The sequence below is a fragment of the Pavona decussata genome, unplaced genomic scaffold, assembly GCF_977016875.1.
Source record: "Pavona decussata unplaced genomic scaffold, jaPavDecu1.1 SCAFFOLD_49, whole genome shotgun sequence".
NCBI classification, from domain to species: Eukaryota; Metazoa; Cnidaria; class Anthozoa; order Scleractinia; family Agariciidae; genus Pavona; species Pavona decussata.
The window spans coordinates 810,088-836,226 of NW_028145471.1; the positions used below are offsets into that span (position 1 = coordinate 810,088).

General features: G+C 37.6%; 2 protein-coding genes across 2 annotated transcripts; both read right to left on the minus strand.

Annotated features, from left to right (window-relative positions):
* Window positions 1–7,028: 7,028 nt before the first annotated feature.
* LOC146481508 (somatostatin receptor type 5-like) lies at window positions 7,029–9,887 on the minus strand. The gene has a single exon (XM_085108192.1). The coding sequence runs from the start codon at window positions 9,564–9,566 to the stop codon at window positions 8,526–8,528; it is 1,041 nt and encodes a 346-aa protein (XP_084964318.1). The 5' UTR covers window positions 9,567–9,887; the 3' UTR covers window positions 7,029–8,525.
* A 7,724-nt stretch (window positions 9,888–17,611) lies between these two features.
* On the minus strand, window positions 17,612–18,675 carry LOC146481509 (mu-type opioid receptor-like). The gene has a single exon (XM_085108193.1). The coding sequence runs from the start codon at window positions 18,673–18,675 to the stop codon at window positions 17,641–17,643; it is 1,035 nt and encodes a 344-aa protein (XP_084964319.1). The 3' UTR covers window positions 17,612–17,640.
* Between the last annotated feature and the right edge of the window lie 7,464 nt (window positions 18,676–26,139).

Sequence of the window (26,139 nt, forward strand, 5' to 3'; positions counted from 1 at the left end):
AAGATATTTCGCTTGGCTTTGGTGTAAAGATCAATCTCAGAGCCTCCAACGAGTCGAGAAAATAAATTACAAAATGAGCAAAAATTATATTTATTGAATACATTACATTATTAATCATAACACGTCGAAGTAAATTGTCAGCAACAAATGTTATACACGTAAGTTTGAATATGCGAGGCATTTAAGACGCTACACGGCATTAAACGGAAGTCTAAGCTTTCGGATCTTATCAGGACCTTCATCATATTGAATTGTGTGAATAAACCCTCCTGCGATGACAGGTTGTGTGATCGTATGAACTATGAGCTAAAAAAAGTCAATTCTAGGTAAGTGAGAAATTGTCAGCACCGCCCCCGAAATGGTGTGAAACGGGTAAGCTATGTCTTCCTTCAGACACGGGCTTTCACTGAGTCACAGCAATAAAGTTAGCCTACGCGTTAATGTTATTCAGGAGTTTGTTTCAAAGTCATTGTTGTAGAGCTAAAAACTACTTCAGAAATGGAATTTTAACATCAAATAAAGAAAACAAGTGTGCCCAATTTTACAACGGGAAATTTTAAGGAGGTCTAGGTCTGCATAATGACGAGCAACAAGATCAAAATGTGGGAACAATAACAATTCTCCATCACGAAAAATATTCCTTCACATTTATTCCATGACAATTGTGAATTGCCCTGTTTTGTATTTTTGCTACTTAAACAAATAGCTATATATGGAAGTTATATATACCACAGGAAACATCCATATGATAAATAAGGACAGATGAGAGAATAGTAAAGGCTTATTGATGGCTTTGATTCCTGAGAGCTGTTTGATTTTTATCATTACATTAATATTTTTGCTAATTTTAGTTGAGTTATAATCAATATAATCGTGCCAAGAAAGATGACATAAAATAAATCAAATGGAATCTTCAGGAAACTCCCTAACAAAGAAGCCTTTATATTTGGAAATAACGCCGAGAACTCCATAGAGAGTTATATCAATCATTTGTCTTCGCAAATGTAAAAATAACTCAATTTGAGGACTGGTGTTATTTTAACAGCACTGGAGTTAGATAGAGAAAAAAACTACTGATAAAATCTTTCATGAATATTTTATTTCTTTCAACCAAAGAATGAGGAAATGGCCTGACGAATGTAAGTGAGAGTGCGATTAGCATCGTTCCCTACACGGCATGTTACGGAGAGGGAAGCTAGTCTCTTAAATTGAAAGTGTTCCATCTTCGAAGACAAACAAAAAATTAAAAAAATATATTTAATTTACATTGACCTTTCAACAGGTTAATATGGCTTTGTGCGAAATACTGTAAAATACTACGACAGCCTACTGGGAGGAATAGGAAGAAAAGGATAGTACTGATAAACTGGCACTAAGTAAGAATGTTTTTAGATAAGTGCCTAGTACAAAACTGATAATGTAGATTGAGGAATGGCAATAAGGGAAAACGAGGATAAAGTGTGATAGGTTGAGGCACGCATTTACTTTTTGGTATATTTGGCAGTGATTGTTACAAGTCGATTGTTTTGGGGGCAATTTCTTTTTCACTACAAATTCTAATATTAAGCAGTGATTTTTGCAAGTCGATTATTTTTGACGGGAATTTCTTTTTCACTATAAATTTAATTATTGATTAAAACACAGATGGCGGCAAAAGTGGGGGAAGAGGTTAGCCAACCTTGCTTGAAAATAACTCGGATGGGCATTTAAGAAAAAAATTAAGAGTAACGTTATTCGACGTTCGATGCATCCAACATTATTATCAAAAATGGAAAAACGTTAATGTCGAAGTTGTTAAAAGAGTTGAGCTTTGAATAATTGAATCCCATTAGATGGCATTCCTGGATGCTTGATTTTATGCAAATGCACAAATCGAGTCAGATTGAACGTTTAACGATGATTTGAGCTCTTGTTTACAGCTGATTTCATTGCTGTGTATAGACCCAGATTTTTTTTACATGATTCAACAGCATGATTCGAGAGTCATGATTCGACCGAGAGGTTACCAAGCTCATCGATGAACTCGCAAAATCATGAAGGTTCTGCACGAAGACTTGAGGTGGCGGGTGATTAATCACCAATATTTGTACGGGAGCTCGATAAAGGAAACAGCCAGTGTTCTTTTTACGAGTACCGCATTTGTTTCAAAAATCCGTAGATTGTATCGGCAACGTGGCGAGGTGAACCGACATGAAGAGAAGAAAAGGACGGCAAAGAATCTTGTCTTGTAAGCTCGTGTTTGTTTTGTTTATGTTTGGTTTTTTGAACAATATCTTGAACGATATATGCTAGCATAAACTTTTCTTTACCTGGTATTGGAACAGATAGAGACAACAAAGTTTTAGAGGCGATGATAAGGAGCAAGCCGGAACTTGCCACACCTGCCGCTCCGTAACCTCCGGGATGTCATCACTCTCACTAATCGCCACTGGCGTAGGCTCCAGATACGTGTTGTCGAAACAAAGTTCTCTGGAATAGTCGAGCTGCTGCGTTTCGAAGCGATTGTAACCTCTGCCAAAGAGTAGATCTTGAGGAAGACCACACAGCCAATGAGTAGATCTTATGGAAGACCACACCACAGAAATTACAATTATTCAGTTTCAAGTTTCTAAAAGCATGTACAACAGTTTTTTACCCTCCTTGTTAATCCGATTTCCTTGTCTATGAGCTCTTGTACTACTGGAGTTCTTGAAATATTTGTGAAAGCGCACCCAGACCCGAAGTCCCTGTTTCGTTCAAAGAAATGTTCATAACCTCTGAGGTAAATTGGTGCAAATTGTTTTTGATTTCGTTAAATCCTGTTTTTTTTTTTTTTTTGCACTTAGTAAAACTCTTCAACAGCATGGTTTAGGTCCTCCAAAAACTGAGACCTAAGAAGAGGCAGCATTGTCTCTTATTCAGTTACGTGACGTGAGAATTACGTCTCGAACTCCGACCGGCGGCCATCTTGGATCCGCCATGTGGGATTTCTGGATTTTCCCAAAACGTCAGAAAACCGCCAAAATTTGACAAAATGCAATTAAACCACTAGGAGGATTAAAAACAAGAATATTCCATTTTCTCACAAAAAGAAACCGTCAGTTAAATTTTTTTTCAAAATTCAAGTGAACACTGAAACAAGACATCGCACCAATTTGTTTCGATAAATTTCTAAAAAAGTCAGGAGGTTTGTTGAGTTTTGGTTTGGTTCGATAATGGTGAGGTGTCGTCATGTTTTAATCTCGCTACTTTTTATTCCGAAATGGTTTGGTTACATTTGTTGAAATACCTAAAAAAAAAGGTTGTAAGTGTTCCAAGTCGGGAGCGGTAAGATATCCCATCCCGGTCTGGACAGGGTTAATCAAACATTCAGGTCATGAGAATAAATGAAATGATCATCAAAGATCAAAGTTCTTAATGTTTAAGGACGGCGCCTACTATTGTTACTGTGCACACGTTCCGCGCATCTCGAGATACTCGGGTTTCCAATGGGTAGTGCTCACTAATGCAGGGATATTTTTGGGCGGTTTAAAACTATGCGGAGAAAGCAGAACTATGCAGAGAAAGCATAGTCATAAACAGCACAAAAATACCTCTGTGTTAGTAGGCACCGTCCTTAAACAAATTCTCCCAACTAACACCATGACAAGTATCTGGAGAACATTGAAGAGGATATTTATATTAATAATGGGACGTGAAGTGTTAGATTAATTTTGAGTCCTATGGATTAAAGTATAACATCTCATCTGCTTTAGATGCTGAAGTTCCCCTTGGTAAATTAAACACACTGTTATTTGTTGCATTCTTCGAGTTGCGACAGGACGCCTGAGTCGCAAGTTCTAACGCATTCCAACTTTGTCATTTCCTAGACCATACGTCATCCGTCCATGCCGAAAAGACATGCATTAAAATAACACATATATTTCAGACTTCAGACTTCAGACTTCAGACTTCAGACTTCAGACTTCAGACTTCAGACTTCAGATTTCAGACTTCTGACTTCTGACTTCGGACTTCAGACTTCGGACTTCACACTTCAGAGTTCGGACTTCAGACATCAAATTGACCTCGAACTTTGAACTTCCGAAACTAAATGCGTTCATCACACCTCCTGAACAATTTCCATCAGTTTTTATATTCAAAACTTGTCTCATTCATACGTACGAACTCTTCCAGTTTTGGCCATCGCATCGTCGTGCATTTCATTTCCAAGCTAATTTGTATATAACAGGCTTATCCCTATCTACGGGGATTCCTTTAAAACTATAAAAGTTACGGTAAGAAAAGTAATTTTCTTGGTTTAAAAATGGGATTTTCCATTTTCCGAATAAAATGGTCTGTCAAAAATTGGTTGCAATGGTAAACACTAACTGAACACTAGCTGAACACTATTGTTTCCAGATAAATCTCTGAAAAGGTAACCAAGCCTTATGGCATTGTTTTAAATATTAAAATAGTTACTCACATTCAAAGTCGTTGCGGGCAGAACCTGCCCCCTACCCATCCCTTTCCCCCTTTTGTTGATAGGGTCAACTAGATATCCCTTTCCAAAATATTCTCACGATAGAAACAAAACAACGGGGAAAACTTATTGAACTAAGTTTAGCTACTCATTCATTTTATGACGAAGCATACAAAATAAGCAAAAAAAATGACATAAAACAAGGTTAAACTATCGTTACTTGTCTGGTGGTGGTTAAATCATAAAAAAAATCAACTTTGTTTAACGAGGATGACACTTAACAGTCAAACGACCAACAAACCAGTGGCCCTCGGATTCCGGATCGAATTGGGACAATTGGAATTTGGGAATGTTAATTTTTTTTCGGAGCAAGGACGAGAACCAAGGTTAAGCTGGTTACATCAATTTTTCGTCGAATAAGTCTTTCAGCGTTAGACAAATGTATAAAAATATATTTTCAAGATAACTTGCAAAATTAGTTGCTTGATAAAATTTGAATTTACATGTAAATTACTTGCATGGGTTGGCTAGCTATTTATTTGTTTTGCTTCTTGTGAAAATAACATTTAGCTTGACATCGGTAGAACAGTCTTCCTTTTCTCAACGGTTTAGAAATTAATTTGGTTAATTATAAATCGAAAAACGGAAATCTGAAGACTCATCAATCTCGAAATCTTAAGCCTGAAGTCCAAAATCTGAAGTCTGAAGTCCCTTCTCGGCCACGGTATTTATGTGTCAAAACGTTATGTAACCTGGGTCCTGTACTAAATATTCAGGACGGGATCGGCTGATTTATCGAGTTACGATAGATTTCTTCAAGCTCAAAGTGATATTTGCATAGCATTTTGTTCACTGGATTCTAACTAATCGACTGCTGCATAATCAATACATTGAGCAGAAACACGAAGGAAACTCGATGCAAGTGTTACCTGATCCCGCTGGAATTGTAAACAAGGCGTGGATTTCAACCTCGTTCCCAGGGCCTTTTCCCTAGCTTGGGGGTGGTCCACCCCCAAGCTAGGGAAAAGGCCCCGGGAATGAGGTTGCGTGGATTTGTGGCGTCACGACAAACATAAATGCATGAATTTGTGGCGTGAAACCGCCTCCGCAAGGTGCACACAGACGATTCAAAAGACATTCCTTCGAAAACCCACAAAAATTACAGTTAAGTCTGAAAGCTCACCTGGTATGTTTTGCTGAGTTTTCATGGCTTCTCAAAGCTCCCGAAACCGTCTAGAGCATTTTATCTCTCAACGGCTGGTACACGTGCAGCACTGTTCTATGTCTAATTTAAACGTAATTTGACCCCTCATTTGAGTAGAGCACTTCATAAACCTCTCAAAAATTCGCTTGAAATTCAAACACACGCCTGCCTGCCTCAACATATTCCAAAAAGGATGAGGTGCAGTCCTACCTGAGCAGCTCATCCTCGTTTAAGTTCCGTTTATTGAGACACAGGCCTTAGTTGAAAACAAAGTTGAACTCGAATCAGGCGCCATTATTGACGCGGAATTGCCGTGTCGCTGGAATGTCATGACAAACTCACGCTCAAACCAGGGCACGAGTTCTAAAATGTGCCCGACAGGGGGAATTTTGGCACGCAACAAGATACATACACCCCGTCCTGAGTAAGCCGTAAATCGCGCAACACTTATCCAGGATGGGATGTGTGTTGTTTGTTGCGAGCTAAAGGTGTCACACGTATCCCCCTATCGGGCGCATTTTAGTACTCGTGCCAAGGTTTGACCGTGACTTTCTCATAAACCGCTCAAAACGCGGGCTTTTGGAAGCTCTGAGAAGCTGTGAAACCTCCCCAAAGCACACCAAGTGATTTTTTTTCAGACTTAATTGTAATTTTCGATCGAATTCTAACGTGATACAAACTCTTACATTACGCTTTGGTGACCTGTGGACAGCTGGCGATGTGAATGAATTACACTTCCTCCTGATTAGTCATTTGTATTACAAAGGATATGATGCTGATTCGGCTTCAAAATACAAAGGCGAAAGGCCCGAACGTTCGCTGGGAGAAGTGCGTGACGTTACGAACCAAGGAACGTCTGCTTAGGAGGCTATTGTAGAAGCAATTCTCTTTTATTGTGCAGATGCTTTGCATGAAATATCCTTGTTGAATTTAGCTGATGAAATTTTGTGAATTTTTGTGATGGTAATTACGTCGCAGCGTGATGGTAGTCCGGCAATTTTAGTCGGATGTGCTTTATAGCAACCTCTTATTTGTTCTGAAGACGTTTTGCATAAACTAGCTTCAATAGAAACTGACGCAAAGTACACCATTTTACGAAAATATTTATGTGGTTACGTGATGGTAGTCCGGCAATTATATCGAACGTCATCACTAACGATTAAAACTAAGACAGCGGTACCGGTAGCGCTTGTTTTAGCTCTTAAGTATATCTTCGCTACTTACAAACGAAAAAGGGCAAAAAATTTTTGTAGGGTTCTCAGTTTACGAAAAGCGACCAACTCCTAAGTGGCAGTTTCATTCGTAACCTCAATGAAAAAATCCAGAAAACTCTGTCTCTTTATTTCATTTTAGTTTTTAGTTTTTTATTCTTAGTGAGGGCATTTAATTATATAATTATTGACAACCATCATGTAGCGACAAAAAATTAATATAAATGTTGCACCTTGTATAAGTTAGGCTGATGGAGGCTGTTTCTTCTGTGTCCCACTTAACAACCGTGTTTCTATTTAATGTGGATCAAAAGCTTTTCAAAACAGAAACACACTTTTGGTTCAATTCAATTAATTCGGTTCACGGATATTCAGATCGATCCCTCTATGTTGTCTCTCACGTAAGGAAAAATTAACGTTTAGTTGGGCACCTTGGGCTGATGTCGTAAAACTTTGGCGAAACTAGGAATGAAAATAAACTACCGTCGTGCGAATTATACTGCCAGAGATGTGAAAATATCTTCCTTTTATCCCGATTCATTAAGCGGTATGTTATTCCCAGTTATGATTAGCATTTCCTTCATGAATAAAATTTCTAATGTACTTCTGCTCTAAAGAAATACAACTTCAAAATCGTTAACTTCTTTCCGCGTCTTCATTGTTATCGTAATCGATAGCCAATAACATTCAGTCGAACGGTTGGAAAACATCGAAACCGCCGCTCATCGGGAAATTTCCAAACCTTTGGAAACATAAAACTTCAACAGCTCGTTCTTTTTTTTTCTGTTTTTAATGAATGTTGTTAATATGCGACAGTCATATTACCATGACAACAACACTTAACGATACAAAATTTGCATAAGATGACCGAGCAATATCAGCGGTCAAGTTCAACAAGACAACCTTTTGTAAAATGTCTTCACAATTAAACCACCTTCTACATTAAACTACCTACGTATGCCATCACTGGACTCCAGTATTAACTGACCTTTTTTATCAAGCACTCTTGTTTTGTCTCACACTTAAATTATTCGGGTAAATACTATTTTAACACATTGGTTTCCATCGTTCGACTTTATTTACGACAAGAAAATGCATTACAAAACCTAACACACTTCCCCTGCTTACTGGAACTGATTTCTCCAAACTACTATCTACAAGGACTTCCCTCGAGTCGACGTTGTTTCTGCCCCTTTTCCCGCTGTATAACTATATACTCGGATTAGACCGGTCACATTTCGCCCAGTGATGGGAGAATACTACCATAAAACGACTTCATAGCATGACTGATAATTTGAAATATAACATGCATAAGGTAGGATCGGTGAATTTTCTTAGCCTGAATGGAGCTACTCAAGATCGATGTATTACGACAGACAGTTCATGGCGAATCAACCTGAGCCGACCAATCATGTTTAAAAAAAACGTTTGTGTACACTATATACAGTGAAATCTAGGAAGTAAGTATCTATGCTGTAAACTCATTTTGCGGCGGAGTAGTTTCCTTCATCAGGAACATATCGTGACGTTCGACTCACAGCTGTAGAAATGGTGTCTGAAAAATCTTGGTCCATACTCAGCGCTAAAAATTAGGCTGTGAACCAAAGCGAGGTAGCAGTCTGGACAACGCTAACAATGGACTGTGAGGAAGTGTAACATCTCCATGAAGCTATATATAGTTTAAGTCTTTCATCTGAACACTACATGCATGCGTCGGTCCAATCCTGTTATCCCTACACGGTTGCCGAGAGACGACCCTTCCTAAGCAGTCACACTTCTGAGGACACAAGTTGGCCAAGGCCTGACGATAATTTGTACTAAAGAACAATAGAATAACAGGATTTACTGCTGTGCTAAGAGATGGAAAAATATAAAAAAACAAAGCCGACATAATCTGGCATTGTTCTTTAAGGAAGCGATCTGGATAAAACAGTCTCAGTGCCAGATAAATGGTAAGAGGAGTCCAACAAACGAAAAAGGCCATTACAATTGAAAAGAGGATTTTCGTGACTTTTTGTTGCTGTTTCTGCCTCGTGTTTATCATAGGACCTCGCATTACGTCTTCCAACTTTGACCGCTGTCTTAATGCTTTCACAATGCGAGTAAAGAGTATTATAATTAAAATAAAAGGAGTACAGTAAAACACGACAATTCCAGAGACATTGTAAATAGTCAATCCTGATCCAATCCACGATAACCTGCAGAAAGAGTGATCATCCACTGTGATCACTTTCGCAAATAAGATATAAGGACAACCAAAAATAACTGGGATAATCCACGTCAAAAGTGACAGAGAAAAGCGAATTCGGCTTTGGTCCAGCATAGTGCTCTTCAAAGGAAACACAATGGCGATATATCTTTCCACGGTGATAAGCGCCAAGCTTAGGACGGAAACAGCGTGTGAAACGCCCCTACAGTACATACCAAGTTTGCACAAAATGGAGGCCGAAGGCTCAGTGATCAATACTCTTCTTGTCAGCATTCCTTCCGTTGTATATAACAACCAGTTAAAGCAGGAAGAAAGAATATCGGAGATCGCCATGTTGACTATGTAGCAATTTGTGCTTGTCTTTAGGCTTGGAGTTTTTAGAAAGATTACTGTAACAAGAAAATTTCCAATGAAGGCTGCAAGGCTGATTATAGAGGTAATCGTTATAAACAGTGTTGATATCACTTGGGAGCAGGACTGTGATCCTGTGGAGTTGTTCATCCTGGTTTACTCCTTTATTATCCAATGAAATCGTCTTTCAGTGTTACAATTAATGTTTCGGCCTTGCTGCTTCTTTGCTGTGGGCAACAAAAGCAGAGAAACAAAGTATTTAGTCTTGAAAAGTACTTCTTCCTCGGCATCAGGCAGCTGACAGAGCTAAGATACAAAAAAGCAGATGACCAAACATATCAGAAGGCTTTTATCGGGATAGAAAATGGATTGAAATGCACATGACCTGAACTTCAATACGGACTTTGTCTAGTTAAGACAACAACTATAAAAGGCAAACATGAAGCCCTTTCATTCCTGATCGAAACACGAAACGGGAAATGTTCGTTTATGGACGAAAGAAAGCCTCACAGCCCGAAGAAAACAAATCAGAGAATAATACTGATAGTCATATCGGACAACTACGAAGGAATATGCCACTTACTTTTTTAAAAAAAATAGCACATACCTGTCAGCTCGTGCCAGTAAATATAGATCACATGTTATGTCGCAGCCGTCATTTGAAATACAAGCTAATAGGTAATAGGTAGTAATGGCTTCCGTTCTTATATTTTCTATATTGCCAAAAATAAAAGCTAGGTTAATCAAAACCTTTCATCGACTTCGAAAATTACTTATGCAAATTTTTTATCTCATCAGATGGTATATATTAGTTCAGGCGACCTAAACTGACATTTCATTTTAAGAGCTAGGAAAACGGTAAACTGATATTTGAATTAAGATATTTTTCTTCTCAGTCTTTCGGTGTTTCCAATAACCAAGTTTCGTATCCCCTTGCGGTTGTTTTAAGTTTTCAAATTGGGTTCATATGAGCAAAACAAGAAAAATTTAAGTCTGGCAGCCAAATGAAACCTTCAAGTCATCTTTTAGGGAATATCAGTTTTATTTACCAACTGGCTAACACGGAAATTCGATTGTAACACTGTTTTTCTTTTTTTTTTTTCCGAAGTAGCACCACATAACCAATTCAAGCATAAATATGAATAATCCAGAAATCATACGCGTGGTTAAACAAAGTCGCAACGGTTGAATAAGGTAAATTGGGTAATTTTAAGTGCTTCAAATGGATTAATGGAACATTTTAAAATTACAAACGCCTATCGTGTTGCATTCGTGGCCTAGCAACTAATTACGTTCAAACAAGGAGAACAATTCCCAATCTGGCTGGAATCATGTGACATGTGAGTATCAAAAAGGATAGGTTGATGCTGCTATAGTTACCATTTCTGTAGGCACTGGTGTTGAGTTTTTCATGCTGAACAGACGTGGCAGAGGTTTTGCGACATGGACGAAAAGTACCCGATTCAACGCATTATGTCGTAAGTTTCATCAAATGTGGGACGTTTCACAAGTTGTGAAATCAAACTCGACCAATGCACTCAGCTGAAGTAGATCGATCGATTCCCCCGTGGGTAATCGATATTATTAAAAACTGGATCATTGTATAATGCAATTCAAGGGATTTGATTGGCTGAGCGGCCATGGTATATGAGCAATTATACCATGGCCAAGAAATGGCGGCCATTAAATTGTCTGCTGGTTCTTCTCTCACAGCGAAATCAGTTAGATCTAGCAATATTTCTTGATTGTTTTTAATAAAACAATTATTCCACTTGCGCTTGTTGGATATGAGATGATTATAGCCAACTCGGCGCTACGCGCCTCGTTGGCTATCTATCATCTCATATCCAACGCGCGCTCGTGGAATAATTGTTAAATAAATATTCAGTGGCAGAACAAAATAGAATCACCACTGACTACAGCTTGTTATTAATATTGTTTATGTCTTTATTGTGTTGATCAAAAATTGGGCTTTTGTGCTAGATAGTAACAATCGTAAAGAGCGGTCATCCATTTACGAGACTTAGTTATGTAAAGTTTCCCGATTCAGAACAAGGTCAGAGCAAAAACTGTCAAAAAGCGCATTTTGTTTTTCTGGCTTATGTCACTACTTAGTTAGCTTGCATTTAACTTTCTAAATAATAATTAGTCATTTAGGTGTTTTATTTATTTATTCATTTCCTTATTTAATTCTCTTTCTCTTTGTTTAATGAATCATTTCTATTTTTGTGCTGTTAATTTTCTGTTCCTTTTGAGCGTGCAAACAACTGTAAATGCTACCCACTTCGAATAGCCTTTGCCAATTGTGGGTATGTAATATTGTAATTTGTCTTTTCTCATAATAAATTGTTGTTGTTGTTGTTGTTGTTGTTGTTACTGAGTTTGTTAAACATTAAAATCAACTCAGCTATTTTGCAGAACTGTATGCAAAACGTGTTCCGGTGATCGTAATACACTGTTAACATATAACTTTAACTATTTCAAGTGTAATTGGAGTAAAGCATCAGTCAATCAGGCTGATGCTGCTCTAAGTTGGAAAGTAAAGGTCAGATGTTGTTGTAAGATTCACCGTATGCAGTTGGTTTTCATATAAATAGGATTGCTAAATCAGATTTCCATTTACAACAGCATATGTATTCAGCTATAGTCGTTCAGTAATTTTAAAGGTGTTGGTAATTATTATTGAAGGCTGTATTAAAGGGGAAGTATCATGGGGTTTTTGATATCTTTTGTTAAAAATGATGAAATAAGACCTTCAATCACCTGCCAAATAATTCTAGAATGACGAGAGGAAAGAAATCAATTCAATTCTTGAAAGAAACAACTTGTGATCTGTTCTAGCGCATTTTGGAAACAAAAATGGGAGAACTTGAAAAACGTTAGCCTAATATTTTTCAAGTTTCAATCCAAACCAGGCTACTCTGTCTTTAGCCAGAAGCACTAATCGACAGTTTTATTGCACTGGGGTGATAATTTTTAGCAAACTTGACAATTATTTCGTTGTTTCTGCTGACAGTCAAACATTTTTGGGTTTTGAAATGACAGCAAATTTTCGTGATACTATAAACTAAATTCGATTTTGAGACGGCAGTACGACTTTATATTGACGGCTAGTTGAGAGTTTATATTGACGAAGAGTTGGGCGGAGTCGCGAAGCGACGGAGCCCAATACGGAATATAAAGTCGTATTGCCATCTCAAAATCGAATTTAGTTTTTTATCGCGATACTGACATTTTGTTGGAGAAGGTAAACGGATAAAGTACAAATCGTGCGCTGATTGAAAGATAAATTCTTACTTCAGTTAAACTGCAGCCATCGTAATATCCGTGCGCGAAATTTTTGCTCGGGGCGGGTTATTTGAATTTTTGGCTTTAATTTTTACGTCAAAACAAAGAAAATGCAAAAATGTACAGTCCATTAAGCACCTACCATTGATGAAATAGACGAGCTAGTAGGTTTGAACATTTTACCAACAAATTTTATTGAAAATTTGTTACCGCCGAGACAAAAACAACAACATGAAAACAGTGATGAATAAACCTCACAACCAGAAGCAAGAATAAAAAGAGCAACCATACTAGTACCCAAAAACGAAAACAGAGTACTGTTATCCTAGCGTAGATGCCGTGGAGATTGAGAAATTTGAAAGAAACCAAGCCGCGAAGAATACTGTAAAAATTACCGAGTCTGCCGTTCGGCGCTACGACAAGAAGAACAAACCTGAGCCATGAAAGAGAACGCAGCAGCGCTCTTGGAGCAATTTTTTCTAGAGATAAGAGACATCAGAAAAGAAACAGATCCTTTTGCTTTGAAGATGCCATAATTTTATTGGAATTTAAGCTTATTGTTATTTACCGTGGCCGCTTTCACACGCAACTAAGAAAGTCTTTTAAGTAAATTTCTCTTCATCGAATTTATAATCACTCTTTTTCGCTTACCTTCAAGAAAAAGTTGTATCCGCTTTACCATGATGCATGTTCACCACAAAAAAAAAATATTATAAGTGGTCTTTGAACAGTGTCAGAAGCTTAGTAAACTCAAATGAAAAGAAATAAACAGCACCATCTAACGTCGCATGTTCATTCACAGAAGTAAAATTTTGATCTGTGCGCGCCAAACCCATTTAAGTGCCGTGCTGTCATGCTTACATGACAGTTTTTTAAGCCAATCAGAAACTGTCATTTTGAGACGGCAATACGACTTTATATTGACGTCTCAGCACAATGGGAAGATCCCCAGGATCGCGATAATTCCCCTTTAAATCCCACACTTGAACTTTTGCAACTTAGATCTCACAATCAGCTGTAACTGCTGATACGGACGGCAGAAAAGGGAAATGGCAAAAGTATCCGTATTAACCGGGATCTCAGAATAAACCTAACGGACACATATTTTATTGATACAAGGATAAAAGTATTTTAGAATTTCATTATCACCAAGTGCACATTGGCAAGTTTGTGTCATCACTAATTAAAATATGTCGTCACGTCTAATATTGAGTATTGTATCGTGATATAGGTGGTTTTCACCTCACAGATCGTCACGCAAGTGAAAAAATAAAATCCTCAACCATTCAATATATAAAGTCAAGAAAATGATATGTTGTAGAAGAGTGATACATAAACAACGTGTAAAAGCCACAGGGCTGTGCGATATCTCCTAATCGAGTTATTCGAGAGAATGTACCACGGAAAATTACAGAGTTTAGTATGGGACGCCATGTTGGTGCCCCGTCTGATGGGCACCAACATGGCGGCCGGAAACCAGCAAAAACATCTGGAGTTTACCTTGGCTATTTCAAAGCCTTTCTTCTCTCTGCTGAACTTTCACACATTGACATTAATGCTTCTATTACATGTTAACTGATCAGACCTAAAAAAAACACGAGGCGAATCGATGTTTTCATGTACGTGACATGTTTAGAGGAGCAATCCTTCTGTCACGCACTGCGCAAAAATCTAAAATTCAAACTGCTCTATTTTCAAAACAAAGAAAGCTATCGTGCTGAAAACAAGCAAGCCGATGGAAATTTAGATTTTCTTATATGTGATGAAGAAAAAAACCCAAAATTGTTTTTAGTTATGAATTTCAGTTTTTTATGACGTCATGTGAAAACCAACAATACTATTAAAGAAAACGTGCAGGGGTAGGTTTATTAACACGGCTATGCTTCTTGAGAAAATCGGTTGCCAGTTCGCTTCAATGTCTTTAAGAAAAAGAAACCCCTTGCCCAATTTCTTCTGCAAAGTAGCTGAAACGACGAGAATCGCTCAGCCTGTAGCTATTCACCAAGGGAAAAGCAGACAATCTGGCTGCAAGCGATCATGGTTCACATGTTACAATTAAGAAAGGTTGCAGGAGCTCAAAGTTGAAATGCCCCAGTCGGTCGAGACCAATCATGTTGATCCGGGGGAAAAGCGGCGCAGGATCATTTATTCAAATCTATCTCCTGTCCATGTTGCCACAGTAGCGTGGAGGATTGCCATTATATAGGGCAACGTGTGAAAAAATACTTTCGTTTCCGTTTTGGCACGCACAGAAACGAACATGATTAAGGCAAAGGAGTGCTTTCGGAAAATTTCTGTTAAAATCGATGATGCGTTTTCTGTTTTGAAATTTTTAAATTCTACACATATTAAGCTTTCAGAAAATGCATGGGTTGATTAGGATTTTTCTCAATGCGCCCGCAAAAAGGAGCCATTACTAAACATGGACAATTTACTTGTTATACTGATACCTAAGCTAAGATCAATTTCGTCATTTGGCAGGGTCTCTTTATTTACAGAAAGCACGGTCAATAATGCAACAGTGGCTGATTCTTCTTTGTTCCGTTTCCAACTGTGAAGAAACGAATAAATATAATGAACTTTATAAACTAAATTCGATTTTGAAACGGCAATACGACTTTACGCCGTCAATATAAGGTTGTATTGCCGTCTTAAAATCGAATTTAGTTTTTTATCGAGATACTGACATTTTGTTGGAGAGAGTAAACGGATAAAGTAGAAATTGTGCGCTGATTGAAAGATAAATTCTTACTTCAGTTACACTGTAGCCATGGTAATATCCGTGTGAGAAATTTTTTTCTCGGGGCGGGTTATTTGAATTTTTGGTTTTAATTTTTACGTCAAAACAAAGAAAATGCAAAAATTTACAGTCCATAAAGCACCTACCATTGATGAAATAGACGAGCTAGTAGGTTTAACATTTTACCAGCAAATGTTATTGAAAATTTGTTACCGCCGAGACAAAAACAACAATATGAAAACAGTGATGAATAAACCTCACAACCAGAGGCAACAATAAAAAGAGCAACCATACTAGTACCCAAAAACGAAAACAGAGCATTGTTATCCTAGCTTAGATGCCGTGGAGATTTAGAAATTTGAAAGAAACCAAGCGGCGAAGAATACTGTAAAAATTACCGAGTCTGCCGGTTCGGCGCTACGACAAGAAGATCAAATTGACAAACCTGAGCCATGAAAAAGAACGCAGCAGCGCTCTTGGAGCAATTTTTTTCTAGAGATAAGAGACATCAGAAAAGAAACAGATCTTTTTGCTTTGAAAATGCCATAATTTATTGGAATTTGAGCACATTGTTATTTACTGTGGCCGCTTTCACACTCAAGAAAGTCTTTTAAGTAAATTTCTCTTCATCGAATTTATAATCACTCTTTTTCGCTTACCTTCAAGAAAAAGTTGTATCCGCTGTACCATGGTACATGTTCACCACAAATAAAATATTATAAGTGGTCCTTGAACAGTGTCAGAAGCTTTGTAAACTCAAATGAAAAGAAATAAACAACACCATCCAACGTCGCATGTTCATTCACAGAAGTAAAATTTTGATCTGTCAGCGCGCCAAACCCATTTAAGTGCCGTGCTGTCATGCTTACATGACAGTTTTTGAGCCAATCAGAAACCGTCATTTTGAGACGGCAATACGACTTTATATTGACGTCTCAGCACAATGGGAAAATCCCCCAGGATCGCGATAACAATATTTACTTTCAATTTCGTTTGACAATATTGTTTATTGTTATATGAGAGCTTCGATAAGTTATCTCGGCCTCTTTGTACACACACACACTTTATTATTATTAACACTCCGTCATTTACGTAAGGTCCATTTCCGCCCGCAAATAGCAGGTGCTAGTCGAGGCGGGCTTATCTCCATCTTAAGAATCCCTAACCTTTTTCATTTCCGATAACGTGCTGTTTCAGGGCTCAAGTTATTCCAGTACCTAATGTTTTTGTCACCTGTTTTTCCAAACAACATGACCTGCGTAGCGTGAAAAGGAGGCTAAGTCAACCTGTCTGCACAGCATTGCCAACCCACGGAAACTACTGGAAGTCTAAACACGAATTTGTATCCTGCGTTTGCGACTGGAAAACTACACTTTCTGCTACATTTACGCAAATATATCCCCATTTATTTTGGGGCATGTACAAGCAGAAAATTTTTGGGATAGTTTTTGGACGAGAAAGCTACAACGACAGACAAGCTTTCTTGATTGTTTGTTTTCGATTCCGTTTTTGTTTCTTCTTCTCTCATTTTCTTGTTAACAGTTGGGGAATGTGAAAATGTTTAATGAATTTAATGACTAGCTAAGACCGGTCATATTTCACTCATGATCAAGCAGTGGTGACGGAAATACGACTCTAAGCATGAAATAATAACTTGAAATGTAAACATCCATAAGGAAGGGATCAGTGAATTTTCTTCCCCATTTTCTGAAGGGTGCAAATCAAGATCGACGGATCAGGACAGACAAGTCTTGACGAATCCACCTTAGATGACTAATCATGTTTAAACTACCTCGTATGTCTTTACATCTATAGTGAAATCTAGGAGGTAAGTATTAATGCTATGGACGCATTTTCTGCAGTAGTTTCCTACTTGCGTGGCGATACACCTTTGCTTGATCAGGAACGAATCGTGACGTTTGTATATGTAGCCGTCCAAATCGTGTCTGGGTCTATTACCCAACACTAAAATACGCCGTATACCAAAGCGTCAGGTACTAGTTTGGACAATGCTAACAATGGACTGTTAAAATCCCACGACAATGGTAGGTATAGGCAATTTTTAGTGACGAGAGCTGTGTGCGATTTTTTTGCATGACGCAAGCAGCGCGCGCTCTAGAAATCGCATGCGACAGTGGTAAGCAAAAAGTTGTACCGTCTAAATCGGCCTTAAGGAAGTCTAGCATCTGCATAAAGCTAGTTTAGATCTATCATCCGAACAGTACTTGCATGCGTTGGTCCAATCCTATTATTCCTAGACGACTTCCGGAAGATATACCTTTTCAAGCAGTCACACATCTGAGGACACAAATTCAGCAAGGCCTCGCGATAATTTGTACTAAACAACAGTAGAATTACAGGATTTACTGCCGTACTCAAAGATGGGAAAAAATAATAGAACAAAGCTGACATAATATGGCATTGGTCTTTAACGAAGCGATCTGGATAAAACATTTTCAGTGCCAGATAAATGCAAAGAGGAGTCCAACAGACGAAAAAGGCCACCACAATCGAAATTAAGATTTTCATGACGTTTTGATGCTGTTTTTGCCTCTTGTTTATCATAGAGCCACGCATTACGTCTTCCAACGTTGACCGCCGTCTCAATGCTCTTACAATGCGAGTGTAGAGTAATACAACAACAATAAGGGGAGTACAGTAGAACAAAACAAACCCACAGATGCTGTAAGTTGTGTGCCCTGATCCATTCCATAACATCCTGCAGAGAGTGTGATCATCCACTATAACAATTTTGGAGAACAAGATATAAGGACAAGCACACACAACTGGAATAATCCATGTCAAAAGTGATAGAGAAAGGCGAACTCGTACTTGGTCCAACATGGTTGCTTTAAAAGGAAACACAATGGCGAAGTATCTGTCGACGGACATTAGAACCAAGCTTAGGACGGAAACTACCTGTGAAACGCCCCTGGAGTATATACCAAGCTGGCACAAAATGGAGGCCGAAGGCTCAGTGATGAATACTCTTCTTGTCAGCATTCCTTCCGTTGTATACAACAACCAGTTAAAGCAGGAAGAAAGAATATCGGAGATCGCCATGTTGACTATATAGCAATTTGTGCTTGTCTTTAGGCTTGGAGTTTTTAGAAAGATCACTGTAACAAGAAAATTTCCAATGAAGGTTGCAAGGCTGATGAAAGAGGTCATCGTTATAAACAGTGTTGATACCACTTGGGAGCAGGACTGTGATCCTGTGGAGTTGTTCATCCTGGTTTCAATGTTGTGTCAATGTTTTACCTCAATGAGTCTTTGCTGTTGGCGACATAAGCAGAACAAGAAAGCTTTCATTAATAAAAAATACTCCTTCCTCGGCATCAGCCAGGTAACAAGGCTATGAGAAAGAGCGTAAACTTCACCTCGGTGAATACAGTCTCACGGAGTGCTAGCTGGACCGAGCTAAAAAATAGATAAACAATAACGACAAAAACAAATTATGGAAAACATACAATGTAATGTAATATAAAAGCAACCTGTTGTTAACGATAACATCAAAAATTAAATTTACTTATATGACTCTTGAAAGTCTTAAGATTATTAAAAGTTCGATGTGTCTTCTAGACAGTTCCATAATTTAGGCCCTAAAAAGAATTAAGACTAGATGTTGCATTTCACAAATGAAAATCGTAAAGATATGGGATCCCCTGATAATTAGAACATGATCATGAAGCACGCAAATGAAAAAGATTTTTGATGTACGATAGAACTAAATAATTTAATAACCAACACTTTTGGTGGGTAAAACATTGGGTGGTTATCATCAGATTAAACAGTAGGTTAGAAAATAAATGACATATAACATAAATCGAGGCAACACTATATACAGCCCTTACAAATGGCAAGCCTGAAGCCCCTGACTTATTCGTGATCGAAGCGGAATTTAGAAAAATTTCATTTATAAAGGAAAGAAAAATTGATACCCTGAAGAAAGTAAATGACAGGAAGATGTCGTGTCAGTAAATGTTAATAATGCAAAACACAAGTTTTGGTGCTTCCGCAATTTGAAATCCAAGCTAATAGGTAACATTTGCTTACATTGTTATCTTTCATATACAGCCAAAAATTAAAGCTCGGTTAATTAAAACCTTAATATTACATTCGAAAATTATTTCTACAATTAATTTTATCTCACCAGATGATATATATTTTCAGACGGCGTGAATTTACATTTTAAAGAGCTAAAAAAAGAAATACTGAAATTAAGACGTTTTTCTTCTTAGTCTTTTGTTGTTTCTAGGGACCAAGTTGCGTATCACCTTGCGATTTTTTTACGTTTTTTTATTTCGTTCATATACCTTAATGATTGTCTTCTCCAGAGGAACTGTCATTTCAACTCAACACCCACTGATGAATTAAGTTTTCATTAGAAGATAAGTATAATTAAATGCAAAATCCTAGATCGAACAAATGGAAAACTAAAGTCTGGCAGCCAGACGAAATGTGTAACACATTACTTGTAGGTTAGCAACTGGCTTTGCTCGAATTTCTTACGAGACTTTAACCATTGATATTGCACTAAATATATATTTGATAGTCTGATATAGGAAATCACAAGATCACATGCTCCACATGAAGTTTCTCCTTTATTCAGATTCATGAGACAGGGAGTACGATGAACATTTTGTTGATAAATTATAAAAATTCGTTCCTGGATTAAAATTTGCACCACCGCACTAGTGTTTCTCTATTCTTCAGAGGATGTACCACCACATGCTGAACTCAAATATAAATATGAATAATCCGATCAATAAAGTCGTGACAGTTGAACAAAGAAGGGTGCAGACGGGACACCTTAAATTTTGGAATAATTAAGGTGTAATAAATGTTTTTAAACTTTGCCAAAAATTGTATCTTAACTTGCCGATTACAGTTCCATAATAAGATGGGGGTCATCCACCCCGTCTTTTAGCTACTGTCACCACTTAGAGGTAAAATCAAAGGTGTTTTTAGCTGGTTATACTGTTGCTATGGTAACCCATTATGTCAAGAAATCAAACACAACCTGTTCACAAATATTATTGTTATCGTTGTTGTATCAACTCATAGAGAGTGGTAGTATTAATCCTTCAAAATTTAAGTGTGCCTGCAGCCACCTTAAGGCTAGTGTGAATGCCAATGAAAATTGCAAGAAAGGGTCATGGCAGACGTCGAATTCTCAGGACTGAAAAATGAAGTGAGATTGAATGTAAATGAAAGAATTAGTATCTATAAGTGCAATTCCTGCTCCGGAATCGTTTTTAATTATGAAGTAAAGTTTATTTTCAAATTCAGTGCGCTAAGAAATAAAAACCTAAGAGAAACAAACACTTGTACACCGAACTTTCTTCCATGCGGAAGTTCGGGGAAGAAATATTACCGTTCCAGAACTTACATTTTTTTAAAGCTCTGAATTTGAAAACATATTTTATTCTATGTATACTACCTTGAAGTTTCGTTCCCATCTCTTTAACTTCATCTGTTTATGGTGAGTTTTGGCTATATGGCAATTGCGTTTTCCTCAGAACCAGAAGTTTTAGCCTTAAGCTAAAATCAGTTTCTCATTTTGGCGGGGGTTTATATATATGCGTTATTGACCAAGCGTGAGGTCAAGATGGCTGGATATTGGCCAAGTTCTTTTTTTGCGCTTTTGTCGAGGTCCATAAAAACGCAAAAAAAGAACGAGGCCAATATCCAGCCATCTTGACCGAACAAGCTTGGTCAATAAAGGATTTATTATATGGCTTTACCATCAAGTTAAAACTACAATAACAAAACAAAACACGGCATGAAACTGCTCTACTCGGAAAGAAATTCTTCATAGCCGGCCGGTGCAAGATCTATTTTCAGTTCACTTCAGTTCATTTTTGGATTAGCATGTAATCATGGAAAACAAGGAATCCTAAATTATCTTAGGGCTCTAACTTTATAATGGCTTAAAGGGAGTATACAATTATTGAGAACGAAAAATTTAGATTTTCGCAAGAGCGGGAAGATTTGAATAGATTCTGGCAAACTCGTCATTTTCAGCCGATCGCGCGGTGGCGTAAATAATAAAAAAAATTTTACACAGTTTTCGGCTTCCAAACATTAATTCTTGAATGAAACAATAGATTTTGAGATTGTATGCAAACGTAAGCCGAAAAAAAGAGCAGGTAAATCAGAAAACTGGGCGAAACTTTGACAAGATTTTGTTGTTTACAACAAGCAAGACGCGGCTAAATTAAAAGAGGTGAGCTTCTTCGGCGAACTTAAAAAAATACTTTTCTGAACTGCTCTAAACACTAACCGCAACTTCCACTACGCTATGATTTAAATACAGTCATTGCAAACCCAGAGAACTTATCAATTTGGCACTCGACTTGAGACAATAAGTTTTTCAAAATCAATTCTATCTAAAATAATACTACACGCAGAGCAACTCACCGATTCAACTCACATTCACTGTAGCTGAAACGAAGCTTTCACTACACCAGGACGATGCCATTCTCTTTCCTTTGCTTTAGGTAAATGTTGAGAGTTTACCGAACTTTTTAGTGAGCGTTTTCCCCCAAAACAACCAGAAAATCGAAGAAAACCCGCATTGTTGTTGGGATTAAACTTTCGATGCCAAGCGGACGGGCAACGGGTAATCCCGAGCGGGCAAGATAGCTCCATCTTGCCCGCTCGGGTAGCCAATCACAGCGCAGGATTTGACTCATCTTGCCCGCACGCGGAGCCAGCCATATAATAAATTTACAGAAAACACGGTTAATAAGGCAACAGTTCTTGATCTTCTTTGTTCTGTTTCCAACTGTCAAGCAACGAATAAGTATAATTAACTTAAATATAAGTATTTCGAATGGCACAATTAAAAGGCCAAAAAAGGAGTAAACCATCTAGGCACAGAACGAAAATTAATACTCCATGAGTGCTTCGATATGTTATCTCGGTCTCTTTGTTTCCACTGCTTATCTCCATCTCAACTATCCTTAAACTTTTTCATTTCCAATATCGTGCTGTTTCAGAGCTCAAGTTATTCCAGTGCACTTATTATATTTTCTAAGTTTTTGTCACCTGCTTTTCTACAACAACATGACCTGCGCAGTGTGAAAAGAAGGCCACGGAAACTACCGGGAGTCTGGGAGCGAATTTGGATCCTGGTAAACTGCTGACAAACTATCCAAAAATTCTGCTTGCAACTGGAAAATTAAATTTTCTGATTTATTTACGTAAGTATATTGGCATTTTCTTTGGAGGATGTACACGTAGAAACGTTTTGTTTTTGAACGATTAAATCAACTCAGCTATCAACCTAACTGAGAGCAGGTCATATTTTGAAGACGTAATATACCCGGCGTGAAGGATGAATAAATGACTACGAATTTATGAAAGATATGTTTGAACTGCGGGTGAAAGACAAAATAGCTAGAAGAAAGACCCTAGCAGTTATTTACGCAACTTAAGCAGTTGCGAAAGAGAAAGCCTCAAAACAAAATTCAGCCTTTAACGACCACCTTCTGGTTAGCTTGACAGCACTGTACTGGCGTCGGAGAATTCATAGTTTCGAATCCGTTTCAAGGCAAGAATTTTTTTTCAGGCTTTCTTTTCGCAGCAGCTTAAGTTGGGTAAATAACTGCAAGGATCTTGCTTTTATTTAATCTGTCAGCCACAGTTCGAATATATGTTTTATATATTCGTATTCATAAATTCAACAATTACGGAAAAAAAAAACTTTTTGCGACTGACCCCAAAAGTCATTTCATCAAAGCAGAGTTTAGTCTACGGTCCATTCGCTTTTATTAAACAAATCAGAAATAGTTTTCAAGAGTTTAATTGAAATTGAATTTAATTTAATTGAATACTTTATTTAAACACGATGGGGTATTCAGCAGAGCTGGTGGGGTCGTGTATTTACAGATAAAATAAAAGTAAATAGAAATTAAGTATTAACATCAAATCACAAACCTAGAAATATGTTTAAACGATATGCTCTATACATTAAAACTGTGGCTTAAAATTCCTAAAAATACATACAATCATCGTCTTTATACATAATTAAAGCGGCAATCGAATCGAAATTTATTTTTCTAATGTCAAATTTTGATAGCAGACGTTTAAATTGGTTTAAGTTATTTGTCGCTGATTCTTTGCTGGATAGGGTGTTCCAAGCTATCGCTCCCCTATACTTGATGGAGTTCCTCATACAATTGGTCTCTGGGCTCGGGAGAACAATATCTCCGTTCCCTCTACTTTCGCGGCTTGAGTTCCACTGAACAAATACGTAATACGTATGTATGCACATGATACGGATTGTTTTCTTTGTTATCTATTTGATTTTCAATATGCCATAGTTGTATTGTTGGTGGTTTGTCTTATTCAAATCTCGGTCGCGCAAATTTACAATTGACTGATTTCAGAGATTTTTGTTTATCGGCGTCGTCACGGCAATATCGATTTTTTTCCAAAATATCGTAACAAACTTCAATCCAAAACGAATAACTGGTTTAAATTTCTCACCTATCGGTGTAGATAGAAGAAGATTACCCAATATCCGGTCGAAAAAGAGAGGAATGGTTCTTCAAAAACTTTATCAAAACACCTTGACCAAGTTCTACCCTAAAAAATCGCACAAACTCCAAATCGCTGGCTTATCTTCGCGTCTTTATTTTAACGCCACCGATAGTCGTCGATACTTCTCGCCATCAACAGCAACATTTGGACAAACGGTCGGGAAACAACGAAATTGCTGATCATCGTGGAACTTTCGCAGCCCATCGAAACATCAGCATTTCCTCTTCTTGGTCTGGTGTTTTTTTAATGAATGTTGTATGTATGCGACCGTCATATTACCATGGCGACAATAAGTGACGATATAAATGTTACCAGCAGTTAAGTTCAATGAGACAAACTTTTCTGAAATCTCTTCACTATTAAACCACTTCCTCTATCTACGTATGCCATCAATGGGTTCTATTCGCCGACCTTTTCATCGAGCCCTCTTTTGTTTTCTCACACTTCAATTATAACATGTAAACATTGATATATCAAACGCATTGGTTTTCACCTTTCGACTTGGTTTTATAAAAAAACACAATGCATTACATGGCCAAACATACTTCCACTAATTATTGAAACATTTATACAAAGACTTCCCACGGGTTGATGTGGTTTACAACCTTTTTCTTGCTGTGTATAACTATATACCCTTGATCAAGCAGTGGTCAGGAAAATACGACCATAAAATGACTTCATAACATAAAATGTTAACTTGGAGTATAAACGTTCATCAGAAGTCAATGAATTTTATAACATAGCTAGTAAATTCGTGTAATCAAATCCAATTGCGCGCGCGTGCTTCATATTCCCATTGTACACGATGACGTCAGTAAACAAATGCCTCGGGAAGAAAAATGTCTCCGTGAGTGACTTCGGCGTTTTGCATTCAAAAACGGGGAAACCTTTAGCAAAAAGTTTAATTACACATGGAAACAAGCGAACCAGCTCAGCGATGAAGAAGATGTACCTACTTTTTCTTTGGGATTGGAGTTTTTAACTCCCCAAAAAACCTAAACAAAAGGAAAAAACAGAACAAGCAAGACCCGTGTCATCGTGCCTCGCAAAAGTATTAATTTTCAGACGCCAATTTCGCTTTCTCAGAGAGATAACACACCTTTTCGAAACGAAAAACTGAAAGAGAAACTGCTAAATAATTCTCGACAGTTTCAACAGTGGAAATCTGATCATTAACGGCGAAGAAATTGTACTTCAAGGACAAATTGTCGTTTTATCAAGCCGAGGAGCAAGCGGATATCTCCGATCATTATTTAAGCCACGGACTTTCTTGGTAATGTTTGAGTACTTGTGGGAATCCAATTCACAAGAAAGTACAGGTTCTATTGTGAATTTGTACTTTTTGACCGATTCTTCGTATTCCTAACAGTTTTGTTCGAAATTTTTGAAAACCGTTCACCGCACAGCTCGATAAATCCATTTCAAAATGGAATTGCAGTTCCTTCAAATCGCTTGCCCCTTCATCGTCTCGGATTGATAATCGCACGCCTTTGCTTCTTAGAACAAAGACCTATCTTAATAAATTGTTCATTTAGGAAAGCTACAGATATCTATTTTCTTTCTATTTTCATTGATGAAACGTGACAACTGCGGACGTAAATCTTGCGTAAAGAAACTGGCAATGTCCTGGCGAGTGGAAAGAATTCTCCCATTGAACGAGAAGATCAAATTTTAAAGTTTGCTTTTTGGAAAACGTTTAGATGGCAACCAGTGTATTTTATTCGATAATTAGAAAGTTTAACTATTTTAGACCAAAGGGATGTTGCTTTTTTTACCCTGTAAGTTGTGTATTTTTACTGAACATGGGGTTGTTTACTATTACTTTGCACATTGGGTGAATGCTTAGAAAACCTCTGGTCAACCTTCTTATGTAGAATCAACGGGTTACACTACCATGTTGAAAATGTTATGGAACAATTGGTTCATGAATCAGCTGTGCGTTCATCGAGATAGCTCTCCAAACTTCCCGCGTGCTTCATATCTCGATGTACGCACGCTGACGCATGAACCAATTGTTAATTCTGAGCCTGAAGATCAAAACAAGATCAATGCATTACGACAGGAAAGCCATAGCGAACCATCTTTACCCGACTAGTCATGTTTTAAAAAACTCGTGTGTGTACACTACAGTGAAATCTAAGAAGT

Coding starts and splice junctions, on each gene's coding strand:
- LOC146481508 (XM_085108192.1), bottom strand. CDS start 9,566: ATGAACAACTCCACAGGATCACAGTCCTGCTCCCAAGTGATATCAACA.
- LOC146481509 (XM_085108193.1), bottom strand. CDS start 18,675: ATGAACAACTCCACAGGATCACAGTCCTGCTCCCAAGTGGTATCAACA.